Here is a 27,009-nt window from a genome sequence, read left to right on the forward strand (position 1 = left end):
CTCAACTCCTGACAGCTTACTAAACATTACATGGAAGTTATATCGAACCAAAATGGAGCAATTAGCCTCCTCCAAGAACACTGGATTTCCAGGGACCCCTTACAATAGATGGAAATTCATTGAAATGAGGCTAACCAATGGGTGTCAATGATGGCAGTATTTGTACCAACAAGTCTAAAAACAGTCTAAGTCTTAGTGCAGTGTTTCTTAAACTGGGGGTCCCGACCCAAAAGGGGGTCACAAGACTATTGTGGTGGGTCATGAGGGTGGCATCTGCTGGCAAGGTGCCTTGCTCTGAAGTAAGCAGCAGTGCAGAAATAAGGGTGGCATGGTATGGGGGGGAGGGACATCAGAGCTTGAAATATTTTCAAAGGGGGGCCCAGCAAAACAAGTTTGAGAACCCCTGTCCCTAGTGGGCTTCAGGATGGCTCAGGATTGGGGGGCGAGAGGGGAGCAATTCTTTGAAAATGATTCCTTTTAATAAAAATACTTAGCCTTATAGAAAAAAATTGTATACATTATCTCAAAGCGCTTCACAAAGATAGTTAAGTATCATTATCCCCATTTTACAGATGGGGACACTAAGGCACAGCAGGTCAGTGGCAGAGCACAGAACATAACCCACCTCTCCTGCCTCCCAGTCCCATGTCTGATCCATTGGATCACACTGCCTCCCATGGGGAGGACTATTGGTAGCTATTATTAAATAGTCATGAATGGTTACTGTGTGCTTACTGGTATAAAACAGTGGTTCTCAACCAGGGACACGCTTACCCCTGAGGGTACACAGAGGTTTTGCAAGAGGTACATCAAATCATCCAGGTATTTGCCTAGTTTTACAACTGGCTACATAAAAAGCAATAGCAAGGTCAGTCCAAACTTAAATTTTATACAGACAAATGAGAAAGTAAGCAATTTTTCAGTAATAGTGTGCTGTTACACTTCTGTATTTGTATGTCTAGTATCGCAAGCAAATAATTTTAAGTGAGATGAAACTTGGGATATGCAAGACAAATCAGACTCCTGAAAGGGGTACAGTAGTCTTGAAAGATTGAAGTATCAGAGGGGTAGCCGTGTTAGTCTGAATCTGTAAAAAGCAACAGAGGGTCCTGTGGCACCTTTAAGACTAACAGACCCTCTGTTGCTTTTTTGGAAAGATTGAGGATCACTGGTATAAAAAAAAGACAGGAAAAAGTGACAGCCCTCACCCAAAGAGCTTATCATCTGTTGAGGTGGATATTGCATGCAGGATGTGGTGGGGTTTGAGAGGATATATTTACTGAGGTATGTTAGCTGTTTCGGGCTTGGTGAGAAGAGTGAGAGTTTTGAAGAGGGATTTGAATAAAGAGAGGGTGGGCACCTGAGGTGTTGGACCAGGGAGCGAGCTCCAAACACAGAGGTGGCTACATGAAATGAGGAAAGAACAAAAAAGAGAGTGAGTCTCCAGTGTTGCTGCATTGTATAAACACTGTAATGTGTGCAATACAATATTATATCACTTCACATTTACACTGCAGGGTTCAAACAAGCTGATGGGACCCAAACTGTCTGACAACTGCATGAAATTATATGGACACTGAAATCTCTCACTCTGTGTATATCTCTCTGAAAATAAGGAAGTTTATCCTCCCACTTTTTGGACCTTTCTGTCCAGGTCACATGAATTTATACCAGAAGCTGTTCCCTGTTTGAATATCTGCTGTTTGCAGTATAAGGATATAAAAGTTGCAATGGATGTCTCCTCAAGTAAAGCATATACATTAGTCAGGATCTTGCCATGGACAAGCTGAGTTGGGCTACAAGTATTGTCCCAGCTCTCACAAGACAGCACATCCATCCATCTTCTAAACATTGTGGGTTCCATCTTCAATAACTTTGCCATTTAGATTGATCTTGGTGTTCTGTTTGTTGTCGCTAGTTTCCTGGTCAGTGCACCCTGGAAGTTCCAGATCATCATATCTTTTCCTATACACCACCCTTGAGATCAGTGTTATCAGAAACATTTCCATTATGAGAAGCTGTTGATTCATATCTGGCAAAAAAGGAAATCATGTCAGAATTGGGGAAGAACAGTAGGTTTAACTCATCCCCATTTGCCCAAAGGGCATAGGCACTGGCTTTTATTTTTCCCTGGGGGTGCTCCACCCCTATTCTGCCCCGAGGCCCTGCCCCCACTTCACCCCTTCCCCTGAGACCCCATCCTTGCTCTGCCTCTTCCTGCCCCCGCTTCAACCCCTCCCCTGGGGGTCCCTGCCCGCCTGCTGCTGTCTGCCCTCCCCTGAGAGCCTCCCCACAGCTGCCAAACAGCTGATCAGCGGCGCCACCAAACAGCTGTGGCTGGTGGGTGCAGAGCACCCACTTTTTTTTCCCCGAGGATGCTTTAGCCCTGGAGCACTCATGGAGTCAGCACCTATGCAAGGGAAGCAGCTTCCTCCTAAGCCAGCAAGTGGCTGTTGTAGCCCAGGTGGGTACACTCCTGCAGAGGGTAACCAGGACTTGCAGTCTAAGCTGCCAAAGATCCACAGAAGCTCTGTAGGCAAAAATTGCCTTGGGATGTGTTGAATCAGCACACCTCCTGGATGCCCAGGCCTCCCCGCTCCCTAGCAAGTGTTGGCTTGGGGAGGGTGGGGGGAAGGTTCCTTGTTTCTGGCTCCTTCCAAGGATGAGACTGGTGCTACTGCCTCCCATTTCTGGGTGGAGTTGCAGCTGGGAGCCTTGGTTCAGGGTTTACACTGTTGGGAGATGGGAGTGAAGAAGGTCTAAAGCCTGGTTTACACTTAGCTATGGAGCTCAGGGATGTGAAAAATCTACAGCCCCAAGCGCCCTAGCTATGCCAACTTAGCCCCTGAAGTAGATGCAGTCTTGTTATTGGAACAATTCTTCCATCGATCTAGCTATCACCATTGAGGCAGGTAGATGACCGACAGCAATAGAAAATCCTTTTCTATCATTGTAGGAAGCATCTACACCAGTGGACGCTATGGGGCACGCTGTGACATTTTGTACTCCAAAATACCACCTTGGTGCCCCCATATTCACCAGTGTTATATAATTGCAACAAATCTTGTACAAAATATGTCATGTAAGGTGTCAATGGAAAAGGTATGGTTTGCTGATTATGATTACCCTATTTGTATGCATGTATCATTTTCGTATCTGAAGTTATGAATATTGACTATGGGCTAGTATTTCAAATGTGGTTACTCCTAGGTAACACCCATAAAGTAGTTTACATCCAATCTAGCCAATACATTGTGAATGGACTATTCAAGGTAAGGGCCCATCAATAAACACAATGGGCCATGGGAAAAGCTTTCCCGATGGACTTTCCTGTGAACATTCTAGCCAGAATATGGGTAATGGCCCCTGCTATGACTCATCCACACATGCAAGGGCATATGACTATATCATGTGACACTGGACTCCATCTTGTGCCTGTACTTTACTGTACAAACTGTGCTGGGATTTTGCTTGGAACAAAGAATTTCCCTCCACATGGAAGAAGCTATACAAGGGGGAAGTGACATCATCACTGGGCCTCACTCCTCCTACAACAAACACATGGAAACACCTTAGGAACAAAGACTGAACTGGGGATGTGGTCCCAGTCTGAAGGGATTTCTAGCCTGTGTATGGAAGATTAGTGGACTGTTTGTACCATCAGGGTGAGACACTGATTGATTCAAATCCGGTCTAGTGTATAGAACTTAGCCTGCAATTTTGTTTTTTTTCCCCTTAGGTAACCAATTTTGATTTGTACGTTATCACTTACAAGCACTTCCAATCTCTCTTTCTGTAGTTAATAAATCTGTTTTATATTTTTTACCTAAAACAGTGCGTTGTTTGAAGTGCAAAAGGGAAATCCGCTCAGGAACAGGGGTTGGTACATTGTCCTCTCCACATTGATAGAGGGGTGGACTGGGAAATAAACTTACACTGGTCAGGCTTTTGACCAGAGCAAGATGGTACAGCTCTTGGGTCCTAGGCTGGGGAGCTAGTAGAGGGACTGGCTGGAGCCACTGTATTGTCAGTCCATGAGTGGCTAGGAGAAGCATTCATGTAACAGCAGATGGGGTGTCTCTGTCTGTGAATGTCTGTGACAGTGCAGGATCTGGAGGGGTCTGCAGCTTGTCCCAGCATCACAGTGAGTGAGGAAGCCCAGGCTGGTGATACAGAAGGCTCAGTGATACTCCAGTTCCAGGTTGCACCCTGGGAAAGTCCGTCACACTGGCCCCCCTAGGGGGGCACAGAGGAACGTTTAGAGGGGTGAGTGGCAGGCCCAAGCCAGCCCCCGTGGGGGGCAGGGAGGGAGAGCCACCCCAGTCCTGCTCCACCCCCAGGCCATCTCCAGTGCCAGCCGCAGCTCCACTCCACCCCATGCTCTAGCCCCAGCCCAGCTCTGCCATCATTCGTTCTCTGCCCTGAGGCCACATCCACCTCTAACCCAGCTCTTCCCCCCATCCCCAGTTCTGCCCCCAGCTCCACCTTCAGCCCCAGCTCCTTTGCTGAACCAATTGTGCAGTAATGGAGTGGGGAGGGGTGTGGACAGATTCCATTACCGGGGTGGGGTGGGAGATGGATGACAGGAAAAGTTTGGGCACCACTGGTCTACACTATGAGGCTGCAGCACCATAGCGGTGCTGCTGTAGCGCCCATAGTGTAGACATGGCCTAACACTCAACTGAGTGGTATTTGTCTGTACTATGGTAACTTTTGAACACCACATCTGATCAATTCCAAAATTTCAGGAATATTCTAGGCATCAAAGAGCATAAAATGGTAAAAAAACAAAAGGGGGAAAATGGGGGACACACCACGCCCCTGGCATCTGGTTAGCAGAGTCACAGCTTCAAGTGCCTCGGTAATTGTCTATAGATCAAAGAACCCGCTGATGGCAACCATTAACACTTTCCAGCCTAACAATGCCCATCTCATCTCTTTCCAGCCTCCCAGCCGAGTTTAACATGCTGACAGCCTAAATGATTTATCTCCCCACAGAAAGAAAAGAAATGAGAATTGTGGGGGGAAGATGGGAGTGGGGGGGCACGATGGCACACACAATACCTTGTAGGATCAGCTCCTTAATTCTCACTGTTTTGGAGTTCATATCTCTGTAAAGTGCTTTGTTGCTCATGAAAGCACTTTAGTAAATACATACTTTACCTCCCAATAGATTTGTGGGTGTCCAACTTCAGAAACCTTTGAAGGGGCCTAATTTTCAAAGTCTTGATGTTTAGTACTTTATGAGATCAGACGCTTTAACACATCTCAAGTTAGGCACTCAAAATCACTAGTCATTTTTCAAAACGTACAGTATTGCCAACCTCAAGCATTCAAAAATCAGAAGATGGGCCCCAAAAAAACATGAGAAAGTTTTTTTTTTTAATCTCATGATTTTTAATCCTGATATGTGTTGGATTTTTTTTTCTTTGACATCTGGTTTCTGAGTCATTATCACTTATCTCTGTAACCAGGAGAGATAGAAAAATTTTTCTGGGAAAGTTGAAATGCTCATGTAACTGCAAGATGCCAGGAAACAGATATTTAAGGGAAATGCCAAAATGTCACAAGACACACATTAAAATCGAAAGCGTTGGCAACACTGATTTCCAGGCCTTTATACATTTAAAGAAATAACCCTCCCCCACTCTACAGCCCTCCAAAAGAACCTACACGCTCCTCTTGCGAAAGAAGCCAGAGGTGGTGCACAGGGAATAATTCCTTGCAGAGCCAGGATATTGATGATGGCTCCCTGGAGTTGGCTCAGAATGAGGACAAACTGTGAAAAGAAACAAAGAAAAGGAGATTGATACTTCAGTACTACAGAAGGGCTGTATCTCAGCACAGTGATCTTGCTTTCATGAAGAATATAAAAATCCTCTTCCACCTTGTCTCTCTCCTCATCTCCTACCCTAAGCCTGCCTCCCCTGCAGAATAAATCTTTTGGTGAAGGCAATATGGCTCACAGCTTGAAAATTAAATCAAACTTCCTAGCTGTAAAAAAGGCTTGACCCCAGCTCTTCGGTCCAAAGATGCAATGGCTGTGAGGCTTCCATTTGGGGTAACAATCAATATTTACTGCTTCATATCAGAATAAAACATAAGAAAAATGGAGTCTTACCAGCCCTGTAATTATTAATTTGTACCCACCTGTAACAAGGGGGCAAGATTCTTCTGTTGCCCTACTCTGGTATGAGGTGTTGGAAAACACAAACACAGACACACACACACACACAGAGAGAGAGCAGAGAGACGCTGACTGATTCCTGCTAACTCACTGTGGCAGGGGTGACTCTTAAACTGTCCCCTAGTTATAAGGGAAGTGGCTTTTGGTGCAGAAGAAACTAGATTCTAGGACAGAGATGTCTTTGCAGTGGAACCCTAGGAAAGCCAAGCTGGGGAAGAAAGGGCAGGGTGATGTGTGTGCATTGTTGTAGTTTGAGTAACCAGTAAAGCCAATACGTCGGGAAGGGAGTAAGTTTGGACTAAATTCTGTGGACCAGTTTTATAAAGTTGTATACGTGCATAAAGATGCAGATAGGTGCCCGGTGGGATTCACAGACATGCCTAAACAGATTAGGGCCCAGATTTTTAAAGGTATTTAGGCACTGCTGTGCTCAATGTTGCAAAATCTAATTGATTTAGGAGCCTAGCTCTCATTTCAAAAGGGATTTAGACACACACAAGTCTAAATCCCATTGACAGTCAATGGACAACACATTTAAAATCTGGGCCTAGGTGCCTAACTCCGATTGAAGCTATTGTAGGCACCTGGCCTGCTTAGGTGCTTTTGAAAACCCTATTAGGTGCCTATCTGCATCTTTATGCACTTCATACGAGGTGTAATATTCACTTCTGTGAATAGTGCCTTGAGTTTAATGGGACTACTTGTGGTAGTAAGTCTAACTACTGAAAGTAAGTGTTGTAGGATCAGATGCGAAGGCCAGCTGTGATCATGCAGAACAGATTTCAGATCCAGATCATCAGGATGAATCACCCAATGAAGTAATTTTTAAAAACAAACAAATGCATGTGATCTCAGAATAGAGAGAGTGCTCTAGGGTGTGACACCTCTTAGTCTGTGCTGCTCTTAGCCATATATCTTGGTGGGCATCCAAAATATTTACGGGACACATATGGAGTATCAGTGGCTCACTAGCTTGAAATCTTGTTTAATTCCATGTTGAAGTAAATGTACAGGCTGACTTCAATTAAATAGGGTTGGGGGAACTAGCCTAAAAACTATCATATATAGATCTATACCTGAGAGCAAGAGCCAGTAAAAACTACATGCTGCTTTTGTACTGTGTTAGATGGTGCAAATCCCAAAAACCAGAGTGAATTTAAAGCTGTACTGGTCCCAGATCCAAAAAAACTTTGCCATCTCCATCCTGCCAGACAAACAGCAATATCTGATATGTGTTGCTGGATGGCATCCAGCTGCTGCCTGCCTCCTACCTGTTCCTTCAGGGCATGTACTGACATGTACTGACTACTTGTGAGTGCCTCATGGACACAGGCTGCACCTCCTCATTGACAGCATGTGGCCAGAGAGACTACGCAGCCTGCTGTACACTGGCCTAAGCCTTCTCTATACTGAGTGTATACCCCTAGTGTAGACACTGTACCAGTGCGTAACCCCTTTGCGGTTTAGAGAGAATGGCCCTTTTAAATCTGTGTCCTGAGGGGAGGAAGTGTTGATTTTTCCAGGAAGAGGAAGTTCTGTTTTGAGGGGGTGGGCATGGAGAGAGGGGAAACGACAGGGTGCATGTGTGTCTGTAGCTCCAGATAGAAGGGCTGCAGCAAGTGGGCCCTCACACAGTGAAGCAGCCAAGAACCTGCCTGAAGCCTGGGAGGGACAGAGCAGCCGATCAGGGACACCCCAGGACAGGAGCCAGGAGGAGCACCATGCCAGGGTGGAATCTGAGAAACAGGAGCTGGACTGAGGATCACTGTTGCCCAGAGCTGTATGGGGCTGTGAGTACTGGGTCTTGTGACTTTGCATTGGGAATAAGGGGAGAGGCGGTAGCTAGCTAAGTGGGGAGGTTGCCGCTCTGTCTGGGTTTGCAGAGAGTGGCAGAAGAGGGCACTGGAAGGGTTTGTTGGGGAAAGTTTACTGGTGCCCAAGATGACCAGGAGCACCCAAGACTCACTGCCAGACTGGAACTCTGCCCGGGACTCCTGATCTCTGAGTGCAGACGTAGTGCTCAGTGTCTGCCCTTTCAGACTGTGGTACTGCTGGGCCTGTGGGGCCTCGTGGTAGATGTAACTCTGTTTTACCACTGCCCCATCTTCCCTCCTGTTGTTGTTCTCCATTCATCCCTCTGTAAATAAATATTTCCTCTCCTGTATTCATTGTACTATTCCGATGTGCATGTGTTCACATCGTGGGGTGTGGAACAACGTCCCCCTGGGGCGGAAGGGACTTTCCCTGCTGCGTTCCTGCGTGCGCCTTTTCTTAGCCAGAGCTGCCTACAGACCAGACTCCATTTTGGCCATGAGGGCACTAAAGTTACAACTTAGTGTGACTTGCACTAGGGCAACTTAGTGAGGTAAACTGCCCAGGTGTGAGTCATGGTTTACAGTTCTGGCCATTGCATTTACACTAAGGTTTTTCACTGATGACTAAAACGTAACACAAACAAGGCCTTACAGCACCACCTCCTAGGGATGCCCACAGATGGCAGGGCCCAAATAAGAGGATACTGCCTCAGTCCTTGAGGATGGAGGTATCTTTCACGGGTTTCTTTAATATTGAAAATGGATAGAACTAAATCTGGCCCATATCTGGCCCCACTCTATTATTCAGTGGTTTCCTACCAATGTTTTTATTATTGTCTTATCCTCATTTGTAGACTGGCCAAGAAAAATAACTAACATCACAGAAACAGCAGCATGTTGCAACAATTGAAACCAGAAGAACCCCCCACCCCAGTTCCAGAACCCTTCCCATCTTTTAAAGTACACACTAGAATTTTAACATTGTATTACAGGATACACCATCTACTATATGAGGCTTCCTTTATGCTGAGAAAAGAGAGCTCAGCTATGTGCTATTTTTTCCCCACAGCCCAAGGAAGAATGGATTATAAATATTTCTCAATTCTCCAGCATTATACAAACACCAGATGCAAGTTAATACAAGTTGAGCATGAACAAGAACAACGCTTCAAAGAGAAACTACATCTTTAACCAATCAAAGGGTGTGTCTTTGTACAGTAAGTTTTAAATTACAGTCTTTGAACTGAGAAGCAATAAGCCGTACCAAATTCTGCCCAGGACTTGGGTTATTCTATATCAATAGCAATGCAAATTCTGAACTGAAATGTGAAGATTCTTACCTCATAAAGTGCAAACTTAGGGATGATCTTCTTACAGTTAAGAAGAACTCGAACTTGTTGAAACATGATTCCAATTGGCCACAGAGCAATGATTGTAAGGACACCAACAGAGCAGTTAATCCATATTGCAGCTCCATTAGGGGTTAACTAAAAAGCAAGTTAAACAGGCATATGGATAAGACTCGGCAGCTGTGAAAACATGCAAAAAATAAAACGCTTGTTTCTATTTTTATGAAAGCTGAAATCAACAGCAGAGGCTCCTGGGATTTGCACTGGAAACTGCTCTGAGGACACTGCCAACAGAAGGGATAATATGGAATGCAGTTCTTGCTCACCAAGCAGCCAGTGGCTTGCAAAACTGTTAGGACCTGGGAAGGTGACAAAGAGCTAGATTCTTCCAGGACCTGAGCACCGTCCCCCGCCCAGCAACACCAATGGGAATTGCGGTGCTCAGGATCTTGCAGGATCAAACCCAGAATGACCCACCAAAGGCTTCTTCTGAAAGACAAATTGTCTCCCCCAGGAGCCTCAAAGATATTTTACAAAAACAACAAGGAGTCACATGATGTTGTGAGCGTTATCTTGTTGCATGACAACCGGCAGCCGTGCAAGGTGAATGTACAATGCTACTTTACACTGAGTTCGCACAAGTATAAATGACAGCACAATATGCAGCGGAATGGTGAATTGGGTCTACTGTTTATAGGATGTTGGTTGGTACATGAACCTGGCCTTTTAGATACTAATTGTCAAGCCAAAGTGTAAAAGCTTGGTGAGCAATGGCTGATTAGAATATTTACTTACATCAAAAGGGCTGTAGTTTCCATTGGTCCAAAGCACTATTGACAGAAACATTAGCACAGGTCGAAGGAAAGCAAGCTGAAAGGTCCCCAACTTCAGCAGAAACAGGGTTCGTCTGACAAGTCAAAAAACCACCACTGCTCAATACCTTGTTAATAAGCTTAACAACACTTCACTAGTTAATGTTTAATAGTAGAGGCCCCACATTTTCCATATGTACTGTACATGGCTGAAATCTGGCAAGGAACATCTTCTAGAACCTAAATAGCTTGTCTAGAATTCTCTACTTTTTCACAGCATATTGAAAGATGTAGACACGAACGTAGCAGAACAGGTACAACATAATGTTTTTTGCTCCATTGCTGGTTCTGCAGCAGCAGTTAAATAACTAATGGAGCTGTGCAAAAGGCGATGTATTAGAGTCTACTGGGGAGCCAATGGCAAAATACCTAGCACCTGAAATATGCCATTAGCTCCTCCACTGCAGCCATACTATCCCAACCTTCTGCTACAGTGGGCAAGTTGGTGCTTCACTACCAGCATTAAACTTAATGGCAAGTTACCATAGATCTTTAATCCTTGTGTAGAAAAACCATGTCACATATGGTGGCTTCTTCCTGATTCCACCCTTCCTGATTAGCGAACCCCCAATCTTGTGGTAGTCCAGGAAAGCAGGGGGTTTGCAAGATCAGGAGAGAGGATCAGCATTTTCCGGAGTATTCCACCATGAACACTGTTTAACAGCATCCACTTTTCCTCCTAGGTCAGAGGAAATCATCCACCTTTGACCACTACACTTCCTAGCCCCAGCAGGACAGCTGGTGCACGCTTCCCTCTCTTCAGTGAGTCATAATCACAGACCCAAAAAACATCCTTCAGATTTTAATGCTGTTTTAAAAATACCATAAGGAAAGGGGGGGGGGGAGGGGAAGACACTTGTCACTCAGATACATGAAAGCTGATATAGCTGAACTATCTAAGTGCACACTGGGCAAGGTCCAGCTCCTGCTCCCCTTTTCTTTGTCAACTTTATTATTCCTCATCTATTTCCCAGCTCTCGCTCTCTGGTTATTTCGGTCTTCGCTGTTGTGCCCTTGGCCTCTCAGACTCTACCTAATGAAGGCTCAGCAGCCAGCCAGCTGCCATTTAATGTGTAATGTGATATATTAATGAACCTTGATTTATTATAATTGCTCAATTAATACAGCCATAATTACATCATTACAGTGGTAATTTTACTCCCGCAAATAATTATAGAACTATAAACGGTACAAACAAGTGTGAAATGGGCTGAGACAGGTCACCCGATTAGTGCATTTGCCCTTTCAAGCATTTGGAGAATTGTGTGACAACAGAGCAATTGTTGCTGATAGAAACCTGTTACTGTACCTTCCCCTGTTCCTGACCCTTATCACTCTTATCTGCACTAGCCTGTCCTATCTACCATCCTTATTTCTTATAAAAAATTTTAAAAAAGCTAAGTTCAACCAAACAAGAGACACCTGCAGAGGAGGATGAAATTTTCAAGAAGTCATCCTCTGTCCTGGAAGAAGCTTAGAGAGCTCAAGAGTAGGTAGAAGGCAAGGCCTCCCAACCCTAGGTACCGATGAGAAGGAGCCCAACACAGGTCTACAGAGGTAGGAGCCATCCTACGAAGACAGCCATCCTTCCATCCACTGGCAGTATGACTCCAGCAACAGCCTCATTTTCACTGAAAGGCTGAATGTCCGCTGGGTTGACCAAGAATGATGCTACAGAGACTGTCTGGTCCCCAACTCCAAGCCCTTCCACCCCAAAACAGTGGAGGATAGCCACATGATGCAAGCTAAAAGAGTCAATTTTGATGTGGCCCCATAATGATAATACACCTTAAAATAGACAGCATGAGATACAGAGGTAACGCAAACAAAATGTGCCGGGTGCAAGTTTTCTCTGGAGCGGGAAGACCCAGTATTGTATGTGTGGCTCTGCTAAGTTGCTGGTTTCTGACACCAGTACTCTAGCTGGAGAGCTCTCAAGTGAAACTCACCTAGTGATGTGTACATAAGGGAGGCAAAGGCAACAGCAACAGCAGGGACCTGTGCTGATCTTGAAACGATCATTTTCAAATCTCCTGAGAAATAACTTTTGACCTCCACACTCTTCAATCATCATCAGCAAGAACTTGTGGATCACAATGGCAAAAAAACTACAAGAGAAAAAATATCAGGTTAAATATACACATAGTGCATGTGCTCTTTGTATACCAGCATAGACATGTATCCTTAACCATCCTACTACAGGAATTTGCAATGCTTGACATTTCCTAAAGTCTGTTAGTAATAGTAATATTTAGCGCTAACTGCATAGAAACATTACTTTATAAGGGTAGGCTGAGTTAAGTATTAATTTCATTTTTCAGAGAAGGAAATCGAGACATAGAGCAACTAATTGATTTACCTAAGGCCACATAGCATGTAGGCGGGAGAGTCAGCATTAGAATGCAGGAGCTCCTGGCTCCCACCCTAGTGCTCTATCCATTAGACGATGCTGCCTCTGCTTTTTGTACTATTTCTCTACAGGTATGTCTACACTACGGGATTAATCCGAATTTATATAATTCGAATTTGGAAAACAGATTGTATAAAGTCGAATGTATGCAACCACACTAAGCACATTAATTCGGCGGTGTGCGTCCATGTACCGGGGCTAGCGTCGATTTCCGGAGTGTTGCACTGTGGGTAGCTATCCCATAGCTATCCCATAGTTCCCGCAGTCTCCTCCGCCAATTGGAATTCTGGGTTGAGATCCCAATGCCTGATGAGGCCAAAAACATTGTCGCGGGTGGTTCTGGGTATATCCTCCCCTCTCTCCAGGAAGTCACGGCAGACAACCTGTCATAACTATAAAGGGAAGGGTGTAACAGCTGTCCTGTGTACAGTACTATAAAATCCCTCCTGGCCAGAGACTCCAAAATCCTTTTCCCTGTAAAGGGTTAAGAAGCTCAGGTAACCTGGCTGGCATCTGACCCAAAGGACCAATAAGGGGACAAGATACTTTCAAATCTTGGGGGCGGGAAAGGCTTTTGTTTGTGCTCTTTGTTTGGGAGTTCGTTCGCTCTTGGGACTGAGAGGGACCAGACATCAATCCAGGTTCTCCACATCTTTCTAAACAAGTCTCTCATATTTCAAACTTATAAGTAAACAGCCAGGCAAGGCGTATTAGTTTTCCTTTGTTTTCTCAACTTGTAAATGTACCTTTTACTAGAGTGTTTATCTTTGTTTGCTGTACTTTGAACCTAAGGCTAGAGGGGAGTCCTCTGAGCTCTTTAAGTCTGATTACCCTGTAAAGTTATTTTCCATACTGATTTTACAGAGATGATTTTTACTTTTTTCTTTAATTAAAGGCCTTCTTTTTTAAGAACCTGATTGATTTTTCCTTGTTTTTAGATCCAAGGGGGTTGGATCTGTATTCACCAGGAGTTGGAGGAAGGAAAGAGGGAGGATGGTTAATTTCTCCTAGTTTTAAGATCTAAGGGGTTTGGATCTGTATTTACCAGGGAATTGGTGAAAGATTTCTCAAGGCTTCCCAGGGAAGGGAATTAGCTTTGGGAATGGTGGCAGCAGACCAGATCTAAGCTGGTAGTTAAGCTTAGAAGTCTTCATGCAGGCCCCCACATTTGTACCCTAAAGTTCAAAGTGGGGATACATCCTTGACACAACCGTTTCGCGCCTTTTTCCTGGGTAAACAGTGCAGATGCCATACCACGGCAAGCATGGAGCCCGCTCAGCTCAAGACAGCAGTCATGAACATTGTAAATACCTCGAGCCTTATCGTGCAGTTTATGCTGAACAAGAACCTGGAAAACCAGGCGGCGAGGAGCAGGCTACGGCAGCACGGCGGCGAAAGTGATGAGGATATGGACATGGAATTCTATCGAACCGCGGGACCCAGTGCTTTGGAGATCATGCTGTTAATGGGGCAGGTTATAGCCGTGGAACGCCGATTCTGGGCCCGGGAAACAAGCACAGACTGGTGGGACCGCATAGTGTTGCAGGTGTGGGATGATTCCCAGTGGCTGCGAAACTTTCGCATGCGTAAGGGCACTTTCTTGGAACTTTGTGACTTGCTTTCCCCTGCTCTGTAGCGCCAGAATACCAAGATGAGAGCAGCCCTCACAGTTGAGAAGCGAGTGGCAATAGCCCTGTGGAAGCTTGCAACGCCAGACAGCTACTGGTCAGTCAGGAATCAATTTGGAGGGGGCAAATCTACTGTGGGGGCTGCTGTGATGCAAGTAGCCAAAGCAATCACTGAGGTGCTGCTACGAAAGCTAGTGACTCTGGGAGATGTGCAGGTCATAGTGGATGGCTTTGCTGCAATGGGATTCCCTAACTGTGGTGGGGCGACAGATGGAACCCACATCCCTATCTTGGCACCGGAGCACCAGGGTACCCAGTACATAAACCGCAAGGGGTACTTTTCAATGGTGCTGCAAGCACTTGTGGATCACAAGGGACATTTCACCAACATCAACGTGGGCTGGCCGGGAAGGGTTCATGATGCTCGAGTCTTCAGGAACACTACTCTGTTTAAAGGGCTGCAGCAAGGGACTTATTTCCCGGACCAGAAAATAACCGTTGGGGATGTTGAAATGCCAATAGTTATTCTTGGGGACCCAGCCTACCCCTTAATGCCATGGCTCATGAAGCCATACACAGGCAGCCTGGACAGGAGTCAGGAGATGTTTAACTACAGGCTAAGCAAGTGCAGAATGGTGGTAGAATGTGCATTTGGCCGTTTAAAAGGTCGCTGGCGATCGCTACTGACTCGCTCTGACCTCAGCCAAAGAAATCTCCCCATTGTTATTTCTGCTTGCTGTCTGCTCCACAATCTCTGTGAAAGTAAGAGGGAGACCTTTATGGCAGGGTGGGAGGCTGAGGCAAATCGCCTGGCTGCTGATTATGCGCAACCAGACACCAGGGCGATTAGAAGAGCACACCAGGAAGCGCTGTGCATCAGAGAAGCTTTGAAAACCAGTTTCATGACTGGCCAGGCTACAGTGTGAAATTTCTGTTTGTTTCTCCTTCATGAAAACCCGCCCCCTTTATTGACTCATTCATTCTCTGTAAGGAACCCACCCTCCCCGTTCCCCCAGCTTTCTTTCAAAGGAAATAAAGTCACTATCATTTAAAAATCATGTATTCTTTATTAAGTGATTATAAACATAGGGAGAGAACCAACAAGGTAATCTTGGTGAGGTTTGGGAGGAGGATAGGAGGGAAGTAAAAGGCCACTGAACAAATTCAATATAATGACAGCCTTTTGGTTGGGCTGTCCACTGGGGTGGAGTGGGAGGGTGCACGGAGCCTCCCCCCAGCATTCTTACACGTCTGTATGAGGAGGATATGGAACATGGTGAGGGGGGAGGGAGGTTATACAGCGGCTGCAGCGGCACTCTGTCATCCTGCTGCCGTTCCTGAAGCTCCACCAGACGACGGAGCATGTCCGTTTGCTCACGCAGCAGCCCCAGCATTGCAGCCTGTCACCTCTCATCTCGAGCGTTCCTCATGACCTCACGTTCACTGGCATCTTTCCTAAATTTAGATACAGTATCCTTCCACTCATTCTAATGAGCTCTTTCATTGCGGGTGCATTCCATTATTTCCGTGAACATGTCGTCTCGCGTCCTCTTTCTACGCCGCCTTATCTGAGATAGCCTTCGGGACGGAGGAGGGAGGCTTGAAAAATTTGCAGCTGCTGGAGGGAGGGTTGAAAAAAAGGAGAGAAGTTTTTAAAATGATACATTTTACAGAACAATGCTTATACTCTTTCATGGTGAAAAACACTATTCACATTACATAGCACATGTGATTTCAGTACAAGGCCGCATTTTCCATCTTAATATTGAGTGCCTGTGGCTTTGGTGTTAGAGATCACAGACGCAGGTCCGGGCAACAGAATTCAGTTTGCATGCAGCCATGGTAAGCCATTGTCTTTCGGCTTCTGCGCCCTCCTTTCCCACATACCAAGCAAAGCCCGTTGACTGCTGCGGTTTTCCTGTTAACCTTCAGCAGCAGAAAACAAACTAACTCCCCCCCATCCAATTCTCTGGGATGATCGCTTTATCCCTCCCCCCACTGCGTGGCAGGTATCAGGGAAGATCCCTGCAGAAACCAAACTAACCCCCCCGCTTCCCCTCCCGCCATGAATTCTCTGGGATGATCGCTGTACCCCTCCCCCGCCGCGTGGCTGGTAACAGGGAAGATCCCTGCTAGCCAAACGCGAAAAGCTCAGGGCCAATTCCCCCCCCCCCTGCGCTTGGCTAACTGCAGGGAAGGATTTCTTTTCAGCCACAGGCAAACAGCCCAGTAGGAATGGCCACCTCTGTCTCCTTAATTAAGTTCCCGTATTTCAACCAGGTTACCATGAGCGATATCACTCTCCTGTGGATTACACAGCAAGATAAAGAACGGATGTTGCTTGAATGCCAGCAAACACCGGGACCATACACTGCCAGGCTTTGTCAGGCAATGATACCAGATTACTTGCTGCAAGCATGGCGTGGTCAAGTGTCCTACCATGGAGGACAGAATAAGGCTGCACTGCCCAGAAACCTTGTGGCAAGGCTTTTGGAGTACCTCCAGAAGAGCTTCATGGAGATGTCCCTGGAGGATTTCCGCTCCATCCCCAGACACGTTAACAGACTTTTCCAGTAGCTGTACTGGCTGCGAATGCATCCCAAGTCCTCAGGGCAAAGTAATCATTAAAAAACGCTTGCTTTTAAAACAAGTTTTATATTTTAAAAGGTAAACTCACCTGAGGTCCCTTCCATGGGGTCATGGTCTTGGATACTAGCTTGGGAGGGTTGGGAGGGTACTTCAGTCAGGCTGAGAAAAAGATTTTGGCTGTTGGGGAGAACGGAGTGCTGGGTGCTCTCCGCAAGCTCGTCCTCCTCCTCCTCCTCCTCCCCATCCACAGAATCCTCAGGTGTAGCTGATGAGACTATCCCTGACCCGGAATCCACGGTCAGAGGTGGGGTAGTGGTGGCGGCCCCCCCTAGAACTGCATGCAGCTCGTCGTAGAAGCGGCATGTCCGCGGCTCTGACCCGGAGCGACCGTTTGCCTCCTTTGTTTTTTGATAGGCTTGTCTGAGCTCCTTGACTTTCACGCGGCACTGATCTGAGTCCCTATTGTGGCCTCTCTCCATCATGCCCTTGGAGATTTTTTCAAAAGTTTTGGCATTTCGTCTTTTCGAACGAAGTTCTGCTAGCACTGAATCCTCTCCCCATATAGCGATCAGATCCAGTACCTCCCGTACGGTCCATGCTGGTGCTCTTTTTCGATTATCGGCCTGCATGGTTACCTGTGCTGATTAGCTATCTGTGGTCACCTGTGCTCTCCATGCTGGGCAAACAGGAAATGAAATTCAAATTTTCCTGGGGCTTTTCCTGTCTACCTGGCCAGTGCATGCGAGTTCAGATTGCTGTCCAGAGCGGTCACAATGGTGCACTCTGGGACAGCTCCCGGAGGCCAATACCATCGAATTGCGGCCACACTAACCCTAATTTGAAATGACAAAATCGATTTTGGCGCTACTCCGCTCGTCGGGGTGGAGTACAGAAATCGATTTTAAGAGCCCTTTATTTCGAAATAAATGGCTCCATTGTGTGGACGGGTGCAGGGTTAATTTGATTTAACGCTGCTAAATCCGAATTCAAGTCATAGTGTAGACCAGGCCTACTTGTTGGCTGAGCTCTCACCAGTGCCGTCATCCTTGGTACTCACACAGTCAGAACCTTGTAGGCAAATCACATTCAGCCTTCACAGTTTTCATTTTAAATATATAGCCTATGATTGGCCTATGATTTGATGGGCAGGGATGGTGTCTCTAGCCTCTGTTGCCAGAATCTGGGAATGGGCGACAGGGGATGGATCACTTGATGATTACCTGTTCTGTTCATTCCCTCTGGGGCACCTGTCATTGGCCACTGTCGGGAGACAGGATACTGGGCTAGATGGACCTTTGGTCTGACCCAGTGTCACGGCATGTGGGGGAGTCAGGGCCTTGCACCCCCCACTTCCTGCGATTCACTGTGACTCTCAGCCAGCCAGTAAAACAGAAGGTTTATTAGATGACAGGAACACAGTCCAAAACGGAGCTTGTAGGTACAGACAACAGGACCACCTCAGTCAGGTCCATCTTGGGGGGCAGGAAGCCTAGACCCCGGCCCTGGGTCTCCCTCCTTTTCCCCAGCCAGCTCCAAACTGAAATCCCCTCCAGCCTCTCCCCTGTCTCTTTCCGAGGCCAGGAGGCCACCTGATCTCTTTGTTCTCCAACACCTTCAGTTGGCACTTGCAAGAGAGGGGCCAGGCCATCAGTTGCCAGGAGACAGGGTGTCGGCCATTCTCTGTGCAAAGAACATCACCAGGGCCAGCTCCAGGCACCAGCGGCAAAAATGCTGGAGCCGGCCCTGAGCATCACACTGGTCTTCTTAGGCCTGGCTACACTTGCAGATGTACAGCGCTGTGAGTTAAACCTGACTTCGTGCAGCTGAGTAGGGAAAGCGCTGCAGTCTATCCACACTGACAGCTGCCCAGCGCACTGTCGTGGCCACATTTGCGGCAATTGCAGCGCTATTGGGAGCGGTGCATTATGGGCAGCTATCCCACAGAGCACCTTTTCCCATTCTGGTGCCGTGGATTGTGGGAAGGGGGCATGGGGGTGGGGCATTCTGGGTCCTGTCCCAACACCCCGTGATGCATCACTTCGCATCCCAGAAATCCCTTTGTTTCCGTTCACCTTTGGCACCATCTTTCAAGGGTTTCTTTGCAGCACGATCTGTCTGCGGGAAATGGAGCCCGAACTGCTGAGGCATATGCTGACTTATCTCGCCAGCACGTCACGTTTGGTTGTTGAACTATTCCTTAAGATCCAAAGTGACAGTGAGAGTGAGGAGTCCGACGATGCTATCGAGCCGTGTAATGCGTACGACACGAAATTGCTTGTGGCATTCACGGACATGCTAAGCACCATGGAACGCCACTTTTGGGCTCGGGAAACAAGCACCGAGTGATGGGATCACATCGTCATGGAAGTCTGGGATGACGAGCAGTGGCTGCAGAACTTTCGGATGAGAAAAGCCACTTTCATGGGACTGTGTGAGGAGCTTGCCCCCATCCTGCGGCGCAAGGACACGAGATTGAGAGCTGCCCTGCCAGTGGAGAAGCGGGTGGCTATTGCAATCTGGAAGCTGGCAACTGCAGGCCTTAGGGCGGCAAAAAAGTCAGAGCCGGCCCTGACCACGGCCTTAGGCTCTGCAACAATCACACACTCTTATCCCATGCATAGGGAAAACTGAGGCACCCACACAGTATTCGGAAAAAACATTAAGAATATTCCCACTTCGTCACACCCAGTTATCGCCATTCTATGATTTTGTTTTCTTTTTATACATATTTTTAGCATCACGCATACTTCTACAGTTAGACAAAGTTGGGAATCTAATAATATGGCAGAGATTTGCATGGTTTTATCTCAGACACAGATTAAGCCAGTGAGAATTTGCATTTACCATCCAAATAAAAGCAACTTGACTAATTAGCATTGCTCCATGTTGTTTTATTCCATCTCAGACTCTTAGTTAATGCAGCCAGAAGTCACAAGGAGTTAAAGGGGAGATTTACAAAAACATTTATGTGATTTAGGAGCACAATTCCCATTGACTTGCCAATGGAACTGTGCTCCTAAATCACTTAGACAGCTTTGAAAATCCCACACTGTAGCCTTCAACCTTTCAACCTCTGCCTTAAAATTAGAGGGTTGCACCATTACCTCTAGGAAGCAGAGACCACAATTCTTCATCCTCCCCTTTACATGTCAGAGCTGTCAAACCCTCACACAAAGATTTTATCAGGACATGTATGGAACATTTTCTCATTGATATACTCATTGAAGATTCACTTGCCATCATTAATAAAAGGCCCATACAGTGCATCATTAATGAAAGCACAGTGAAAAGTCATAGAGTCTCATTCTACATGGCACTGAGAGAGATACAGGAACGACTCTATTATTTCAACGCTGCTGCCAATCAAAGGGATCAATTATTTTCTTTCATTCTGCAGTTCCCACACTAAGGGGGCTGTAGTACTGGGAATTCATTTTTTTTATTTTTTCCCTCCCTGATAAAACAACTGCCAAGAGATTTCATGTCAAACTAAAAATCCATTATTAAATTTACAAAATGACTATGTTTACCTAGTGCTAGAGGCTGTTTAAAGGCAGGAAATTCAGGGTTCAGAGAAACAAGAATACATACACTGCTGCAGTGAAATCTGTAAACATTGTTGAGCGAGGAATCCACATCCCAGTGCATGATGTAGTAGCTATCACCTAGACAGAAAGACAGGAGGGTGTCAGAGGGGCAGAGATAAAAGAGGTTTGTGCATTAACTACAGCATCTTTAGAGAAAGGGTCTTTTCGATATTCAATTGAATTTCTTTCTCCCCCCCTCTTACCGGAGCTGCTGCATTTATCCAAATAAAAATCGTCCTTTTAGAGGAGGGGGTTTTCTTGTAGATATAGAACACTTCCTCTACAAACACCAGGTTGGCTATTAGTGTCATTAGAGTCAAGATGGCAAAGAGAAATATACCTGTTAGATCAAGGCCTGCAAAAAAGAAAAAAAGACACATTTTATTTTAGGAGTGTAACATGTTCAATGCAAGAAAGTGCCTCAGAAAGAAGTTTTAGGTCCCACTCCTGCAAAGGCTTTCTTAACTTGACACAGTGACATTGACTTCAATGGGATGCCTCGCAGTGCATCAGGTTAAGCTCATGAGCAAGTCTTTGCAGGATCTGGGCCTCAGGCTCCATATTCATCTTAGTGCATACATATGTAGCTCCAGCAGCAAAGTGTAGTGTTTAGGGCCTCATAAAGCCTAAGGACAGCCCTGTCCTTCTCTCCCCCAACACCCTCCAACAGGGGAAGGTTTAAAAAAAAATCTCAGACAGCCCTTAGTTGGAATCAGCTGTTCCTAATTGACCTCAGGTAACTCCCTCTCAGCTGATCCTAATTGAACTCTGGTAACCCCTTCTCAGCTGAACCTGATTGATCTGTAGTCACCCAGACCCAGTTTGAAAGGGAGGAGGGCCTTTTAACCTTCCGGGACTGCTTTTTACCCACCCCCTCTCCTCCCGCAGCCGTTTGTCCTGAGTTTATCACAGTAGAAAGAACGTATCTCTGTTTTTGTGTGACATCCTGCAAAAATCCCCTTCAGATTCCTGAACACGGACTTTGACATGCCTGCAATAGAGACATTCCTTGAGCATTAATCCATGTTGGTTCTCATGCAGGAAGGATCAGAAATGCATGTTGGGACGAGGTTCTAGGACAAGTACTCTTGTATGAATCTAAATAAATAACACCAAATATTCTGGGAGATGTACTCACTCCAGCTGGACCATAAGCAAAGCCACATTTATTCAATATTAGTTCCTTACCTTAACAATGAGTTTAAGGGGCTATTCCTGCATGCCTTGGGCATTCAAAATCCCTGTGGGTCTGTGTGGGAGTTTTATCTGCACAAGGAATGCGTTAATCATAGATTCCCAGGGGCTTGGGATACAACTGCCTGTTTCTGGCCAGGTTAAATTATCATCAGGGGCGGCTTCAGGCACCAGCGCAGCAAGCATGTGCCTGGGGCGGCAAGCTGCGGGGGGCAGCCTGCTGGTCACTGTGAGGGCAGCAGACAGGCAGTCTTTGGTGGCATGCCTGCGGGAGGTCCACCAGTCCCGCAGCTTCGGCGGCAATTCGGCGGCGGGTATGCCAAAGGCGCGGGACCGGCAGATCACCCACAGAAACGCCACTGAATCCGCATGACCGCCCGCGGGCGTGCCGCTGAAGGCCGCCTGACTGCCATGCTTGGGGCAGCAAAAAACATAGAGCCGTCCCTGATTATCATTGTGCTTCTCCTCCTTGGCACTGGGTACTGACATTAATATTTACCTCTGGCTCAGTGTAAGGCCGGTCTACACTACTTGGTTAGGTCGACAAAAGGCACTTTACGTCAACCTAGTTGTGCATGTGTCTACACTTATTTGGTCTCCCACCGCTATGCTGAGATAGTAACACCACCTCCCTGAGCAGCATAGAGTCACAGTGAATGTATTTAGGTCAATACAGGGTAAGTATAGATACTGCATTACTTATGTCGACCCTCCAGCAGCTGTCCCACAATAACCCACAGTGGCAGTTCCACTGCTTAGGGGTCACGGAGCCCAAAAGCCCTCCCCTCCCTTTAAAACCCCACCATTTTTGAAATTCCTTTTCCTGATTGTCCAGCTTGATGAGCACACCTAGCAGCTCTCCATTGCTGTGTGCAACTTCCCAGCTGACCGCGCTGGCTGCACGCTCCAGATGTGCCCCTGCCTGCAATAGACAGGAGATATTGCATCTGTTGGTCTGTGGAAAAGAGGCTCTGAAGGCACAGATCCAGTCCAGCCATAGAAACATCGACATATACGAGCAGATTGCTGGGGTGATGCAGGAGAAGGGCTACACTGGGGACCAGCAGCAGGGCCACGTGAAAGCCAACAAGCTGTGGCCAGTATACAAAAAGACCAGAGAGGCCAGCGAGCTGGTGCCAAACCTCAGACCTGCTGCTTTTACAAAGAGCTGCATGCTATCCTCGGCAGAGACCCTACTACCACATCCCACAGCACTGTGGATACCTCCAAGAAGCCCAAATAAGCCCCTTCCATGAACAGCAAGGAGGAGGAGGAGCTGGTGGAAGAGGACAAGGAGGAGTATGGGGGACAGGTGACCGGGGAGCCAGCTGCGCAGTGAGCCAGGATCCATTTTTAACTCCACTGCAGTATAGCCAGTCCCACCAGTAGAGCAAGGGCAAGCGTGATGCAGGGGAAGGAACCTCGGGTAACTGTGTAGATAAGTTTTCAATGACAGGGACGGACCCCCAGAGTAGCAGGACACATCTTTTGACTTTTCATCAAGTTACTTGTGCTAGAAGAGGCAGTGGTACAACTCTGCTTTCCAGTCCCCTTTACAGTTAGGCAGGGGTGAAGTGGGGGGGAGGATGGCATGCAGAGCAGTTTGTTTATGGACAAACAGGGATGTCCCTTAAATCCTCCTGAGAGGTCTTGATGAAACTTTCATGGAGTTACTCTGCAATCCTCTGCCCATGGTTTTTAGGGAGGGCTGCTTTATTTATTATCCACGGTAGGACACTCCCACACCACTCAGCCATAACTTCAGCAGGCCCCATTGCAGTATGCAGGCTAGCAGCGTACGGGCCTGGGCGGCTTCGGGACACCAGCAGCAGTCTTTGAGACCTTCAGGAGTAAAATCACCACCGCCTGTGGAAAACGGCGCCAGTATTCTATACTTGCCCTATACTACTAGAATCATACAGCTGAGCAATTCCTTTCTCATTTCCCCTCCCCCCAGGGGGCCATACTCAGTACTCACCATGGCTGGTGCTGTGACTGGTGCCGTGCACAAGCAATCCCAAGCAGAAGTGAGAAGGTCGTGCTTAAAACTTGTGGGGAGCAAGGGGAGAGTATTCAGCATCTTCAGTTTCTCATTCTGCAGTGAATATGCTGACACTAGTACGTGTGTTATCTTCAGCTGCTGCCACTGCAGCCTTCAGGGTCCCCTCCCCCCACCTGCTGAATGCCTGAGCCAGATAAGGAGGAAAGAAGAGGACTTGGGAGGACGTGTTCCAGGGCATCCTGCAAGCCAGTGCTGGATCAGACTGTGAGCACAGGGCCTGGAGGATGAACACCGCAGGCAGCCTGGAGAAGGTAAGAGCAGAGAGGAGAGAGGCCCAGGAGTCTCAGCAGGAAAAGCTGAGGGAGCTGCACCAGGACATAATGGGGCTTCTCAGGAAGCAAACACAGATGCTGCAGGCTCCCTAAATCTATATCAATATTCCATGTGGCATCTGGGGTTTCTGCACTACCCCTACCACTCCACATTAAAGGCAATCACAGCTTCCCCTAAACTGACCTGTGAAAGCCACGGTTGGTGTATGTGTAGCTGAAATGGACATGAATGTTCTTTCCTCTTCATAAGCTCTGCTCTCTTTATTATTATAAATTAAAATTTATTAAACTTTATTACGTTTTTAATGTATTTGTTTTAAAATTGCACAGGTTATTTTGCACTGATTTTATTACAGAATAAAATGACAGTATTTGGAACTCATTCAGCTTTATTGGGTCAAAATATATACCAATGAGTGCTCAGCAGTTCTGAGAGTAACCATGTCACATAACTCATAGGATCATTCACAAACAAAATTAAGAGGTGCATTGACTATGTTATATTCCTGCATGTCTGGCGATCACCAAATGATTCCTACTAGGCCACAAAAGAGGAGGGCCAGGGAGAGCCACTACAACACCACACACTTCTCTGGCTCACTGTTAAAATGGTCTTTCAGAGTCGCCCAGAGCTATATAGCTCCATGTTGAGCTCTTCTAATAGTCCTTGTATCTGGCTGTTCAAATTCAGCAGACAGCTGCTTCACCTCCGCCCTCCACTCCAGCGGAAACTTTTCCCCGCTTTGCTTCACAGATATTATGCAGGACACAGCAGGCAGCTATAAACCATTGGGGTATTTTTCTCACTGAGCTCCATTCTGGTGAATAAACAATGCCAGCAGCCCTTCAAATGACCAAAAGCAAATTCAACTGTCATTCTGCACCTGCTGAGCCTATAGTTGAATTGTTGTTTGGTCCTGGCAAGGTGGTTTCATGAGCCAGGGATATGCTGCCTCCCCCGGGATCACTACTGGCATTTCAGCGTTCCCAATGTTAATCTGCCAGTCAGGAAAGAAAGTCCCTGCTTGTAGTTTTCTGAACATCCTGTGTTCTTAAAGATGTGAGTGTTATGCACCTTCCCTGACTATCTAACATTGATGTTGGTGACGTATCCCCAGTGATCCAACAATGATGTGTAACTATAGAAAAGTAGCCCTTTCTGGTGATGTACTCAGTGGCAAGGTGGTCTGTGCCAAAATAGGGATGCGTGTGCCGTCTATCACGCCTCTGCAGTTTGGGAACCCCACTGCTGCAAATCCATCCATTATGTCCTGCACATTGTCCAGAATCACAGTCCTGCATAGCAGGAGGTGATAAATAGCCCTGCATGCTTGCATGACAATGGTCCCCGCTGTGGATTTCCCACTTCCAAACTGATTTACCATTGACCGGCAGCAATCCAGAGTTGCAAATTTGCCTAGTGCGATCACCACTCGCTTCTCCACTCTCAGTGCACCTCTCATTTTGGTGTCCCTGCACAGGAGGGCTGGGGCAAGCTCGGCACACAGATCCAGGAATGTGGCTTTGAGAATCTGAAAGTTCTGCCACCAATGCTCATCATCCCACACCTGCATTACGATGCAATCCCACCACTCCGTGCTTGTTTCTCAGGCCCAGAAGTGGTGCTCCACCATGTGCAGCTGCTCCATGAATGCCAGCCACAACCTTGAAATGGCTCTTCCTATGTTCCACAGCACTCTGTCCTCCAAGAAATTGTTATGTTGCCACTCATTCAGTTCTTCTTGCAGCTCTGCAAACGCTCCAGGATCGTGTGCCCTGTGCTTGCAATGCTCATGACAACAATGCAGAGCTGTGCAGGCTCCATGCTTCTGTCAGAGATGGCAGATAGCAAGGAGGGCTGTGCGGGTTTGTGGGATTTTGAAAAAAAGGCACAAAAATTATGGGATACAGATAACATTGTGGGATGGAGATAGTTGCAAACTCAGAAGTTGACCCCATATTCCCAGTCACCCTACACGACTCGTTTCAGTCCCATCGTGCATTGCCAAAACTTCCAAAAACACAGTGCACTGGACAGGGTCAAGTTGCACAATGGGATACCTAACCATGGTGCACTGCACTCTGCATCGACTCAAGCACTTCTGGTGAGTACGTGCACTGCTGACACAAGGTGCCAAGTATGCATGCGCACAAGCAAAGTACTAACTCCGGCAACTGTACGCCAACGTCACTTGAGTCGACATATGTAGCCCTGGCCTAAGAGATATACTCTCTCAAAGAAAGGTGCTGCCTGAGATAGATGAAAAAATTCAATGACACCACATCCCATTCAAATAGGAACCCATTCATCTATCAAGGCTCACTGGTACTGCTTTGCTCTAGGCTACAGAATGTTTGAGAAGGTGTTAAATGGTGTCTACACAAGTGCTAAGGGGACTTCCCTGTCATTTTAAGATAACTCAGCTAAAAAAAAGTGCCTTTACTTTCTTGTGTAGACAAGGCTGTAGACGTAAGTGGAAATACTTTGAATCTACCCCAATGTGACAGGGAGCAAAATTTAGGATTTGGGTCAAAGAAGCTAGGTGAGGTTTATCAGGATTGCTTCACTTTCTCTCTCAGTAGTTGTCCCCCTTCCATTCCATGATCCAAACACTATCCTGGCTGCAAACAGTAAGGAGTGACCATGCTGTCATCTCGCCCTTCCCCCTCCCCAGGGGCGAGAGGCAGTAAAGCCAGCATCATGGCAACTAGTTTCATCAAGGCCCGGAACCCATTGTCAGGCCTTCAACAAAGGCTGATTGGTTAGCAGCACTTGGCAAAGGACTGATTCTCTCACTCTGCCTTTTTACTACTGCAGGGAGTGAGATGTGCTGGACAGCACCGTGTCTCGTATTCATTTCTGGTCAGTATATTCAAAAGCTGCAAAGATTTTTTCTTTAAGCCTGGGACATTATTAGATTGGGACACCAAGGGCTTGAGTTTTTTCTCATGTAACACCTGTAACTCAGTTAGAACAGCACTGAAGTCAGTCGAATGACACCAGTGCATTATTTAGTGCAACTGGAAAACAGCTAACACTGCCCA

At 46.8% G+C, this 27,009-nt stretch overlaps 1 protein-coding gene across 1 annotated transcript in view; it reads right to left on the reverse strand.

The window, feature by feature from the left end:
- Positions 1–1,231: 1,231 nt before the first annotated feature.
- The window catches only part of LOC117868782 (organic solute transporter subunit alpha-like), a 39,969-nt gene continuing 14,191 nt past the window's right edge, over positions 1,232–27,009 (reverse strand). The window contains exons 2-8 of the mRNA XM_034755015.1: positions 20,640–20,791; positions 20,441–20,514; positions 12,172–12,330; positions 10,146–10,257; positions 9,342–9,488; positions 5,674–5,779; positions 1,232–2,032 (exon numbers count right to left, since the gene is read on the reverse strand). Coding sequence (XP_034610906.1) covers positions 1,845–2,032; positions 5,674–5,779; positions 9,342–9,488; positions 10,146–10,257; positions 12,172–12,330; positions 20,441–20,514; positions 20,640–20,791 — 938 coding nt within the window. The 3' untranslated portion in view covers positions 1,232–1,844. The remainder of the gene's footprint in view (positions 2,033–5,673; positions 5,780–9,341; positions 9,489–10,145; positions 10,258–12,171; positions 12,331–20,440; positions 20,515–20,639; positions 20,792–27,009) is intronic.

The sequence above is a fragment of the Trachemys scripta genome, chromosome 1, assembly GCF_013100865.1.
Source record: "Trachemys scripta elegans isolate TJP31775 chromosome 1, CAS_Tse_1.0, whole genome shotgun sequence".
NCBI classification, from domain to species: domain Eukaryota; kingdom Metazoa; phylum Chordata; order Testudines; family Emydidae; genus Trachemys; species Trachemys scripta.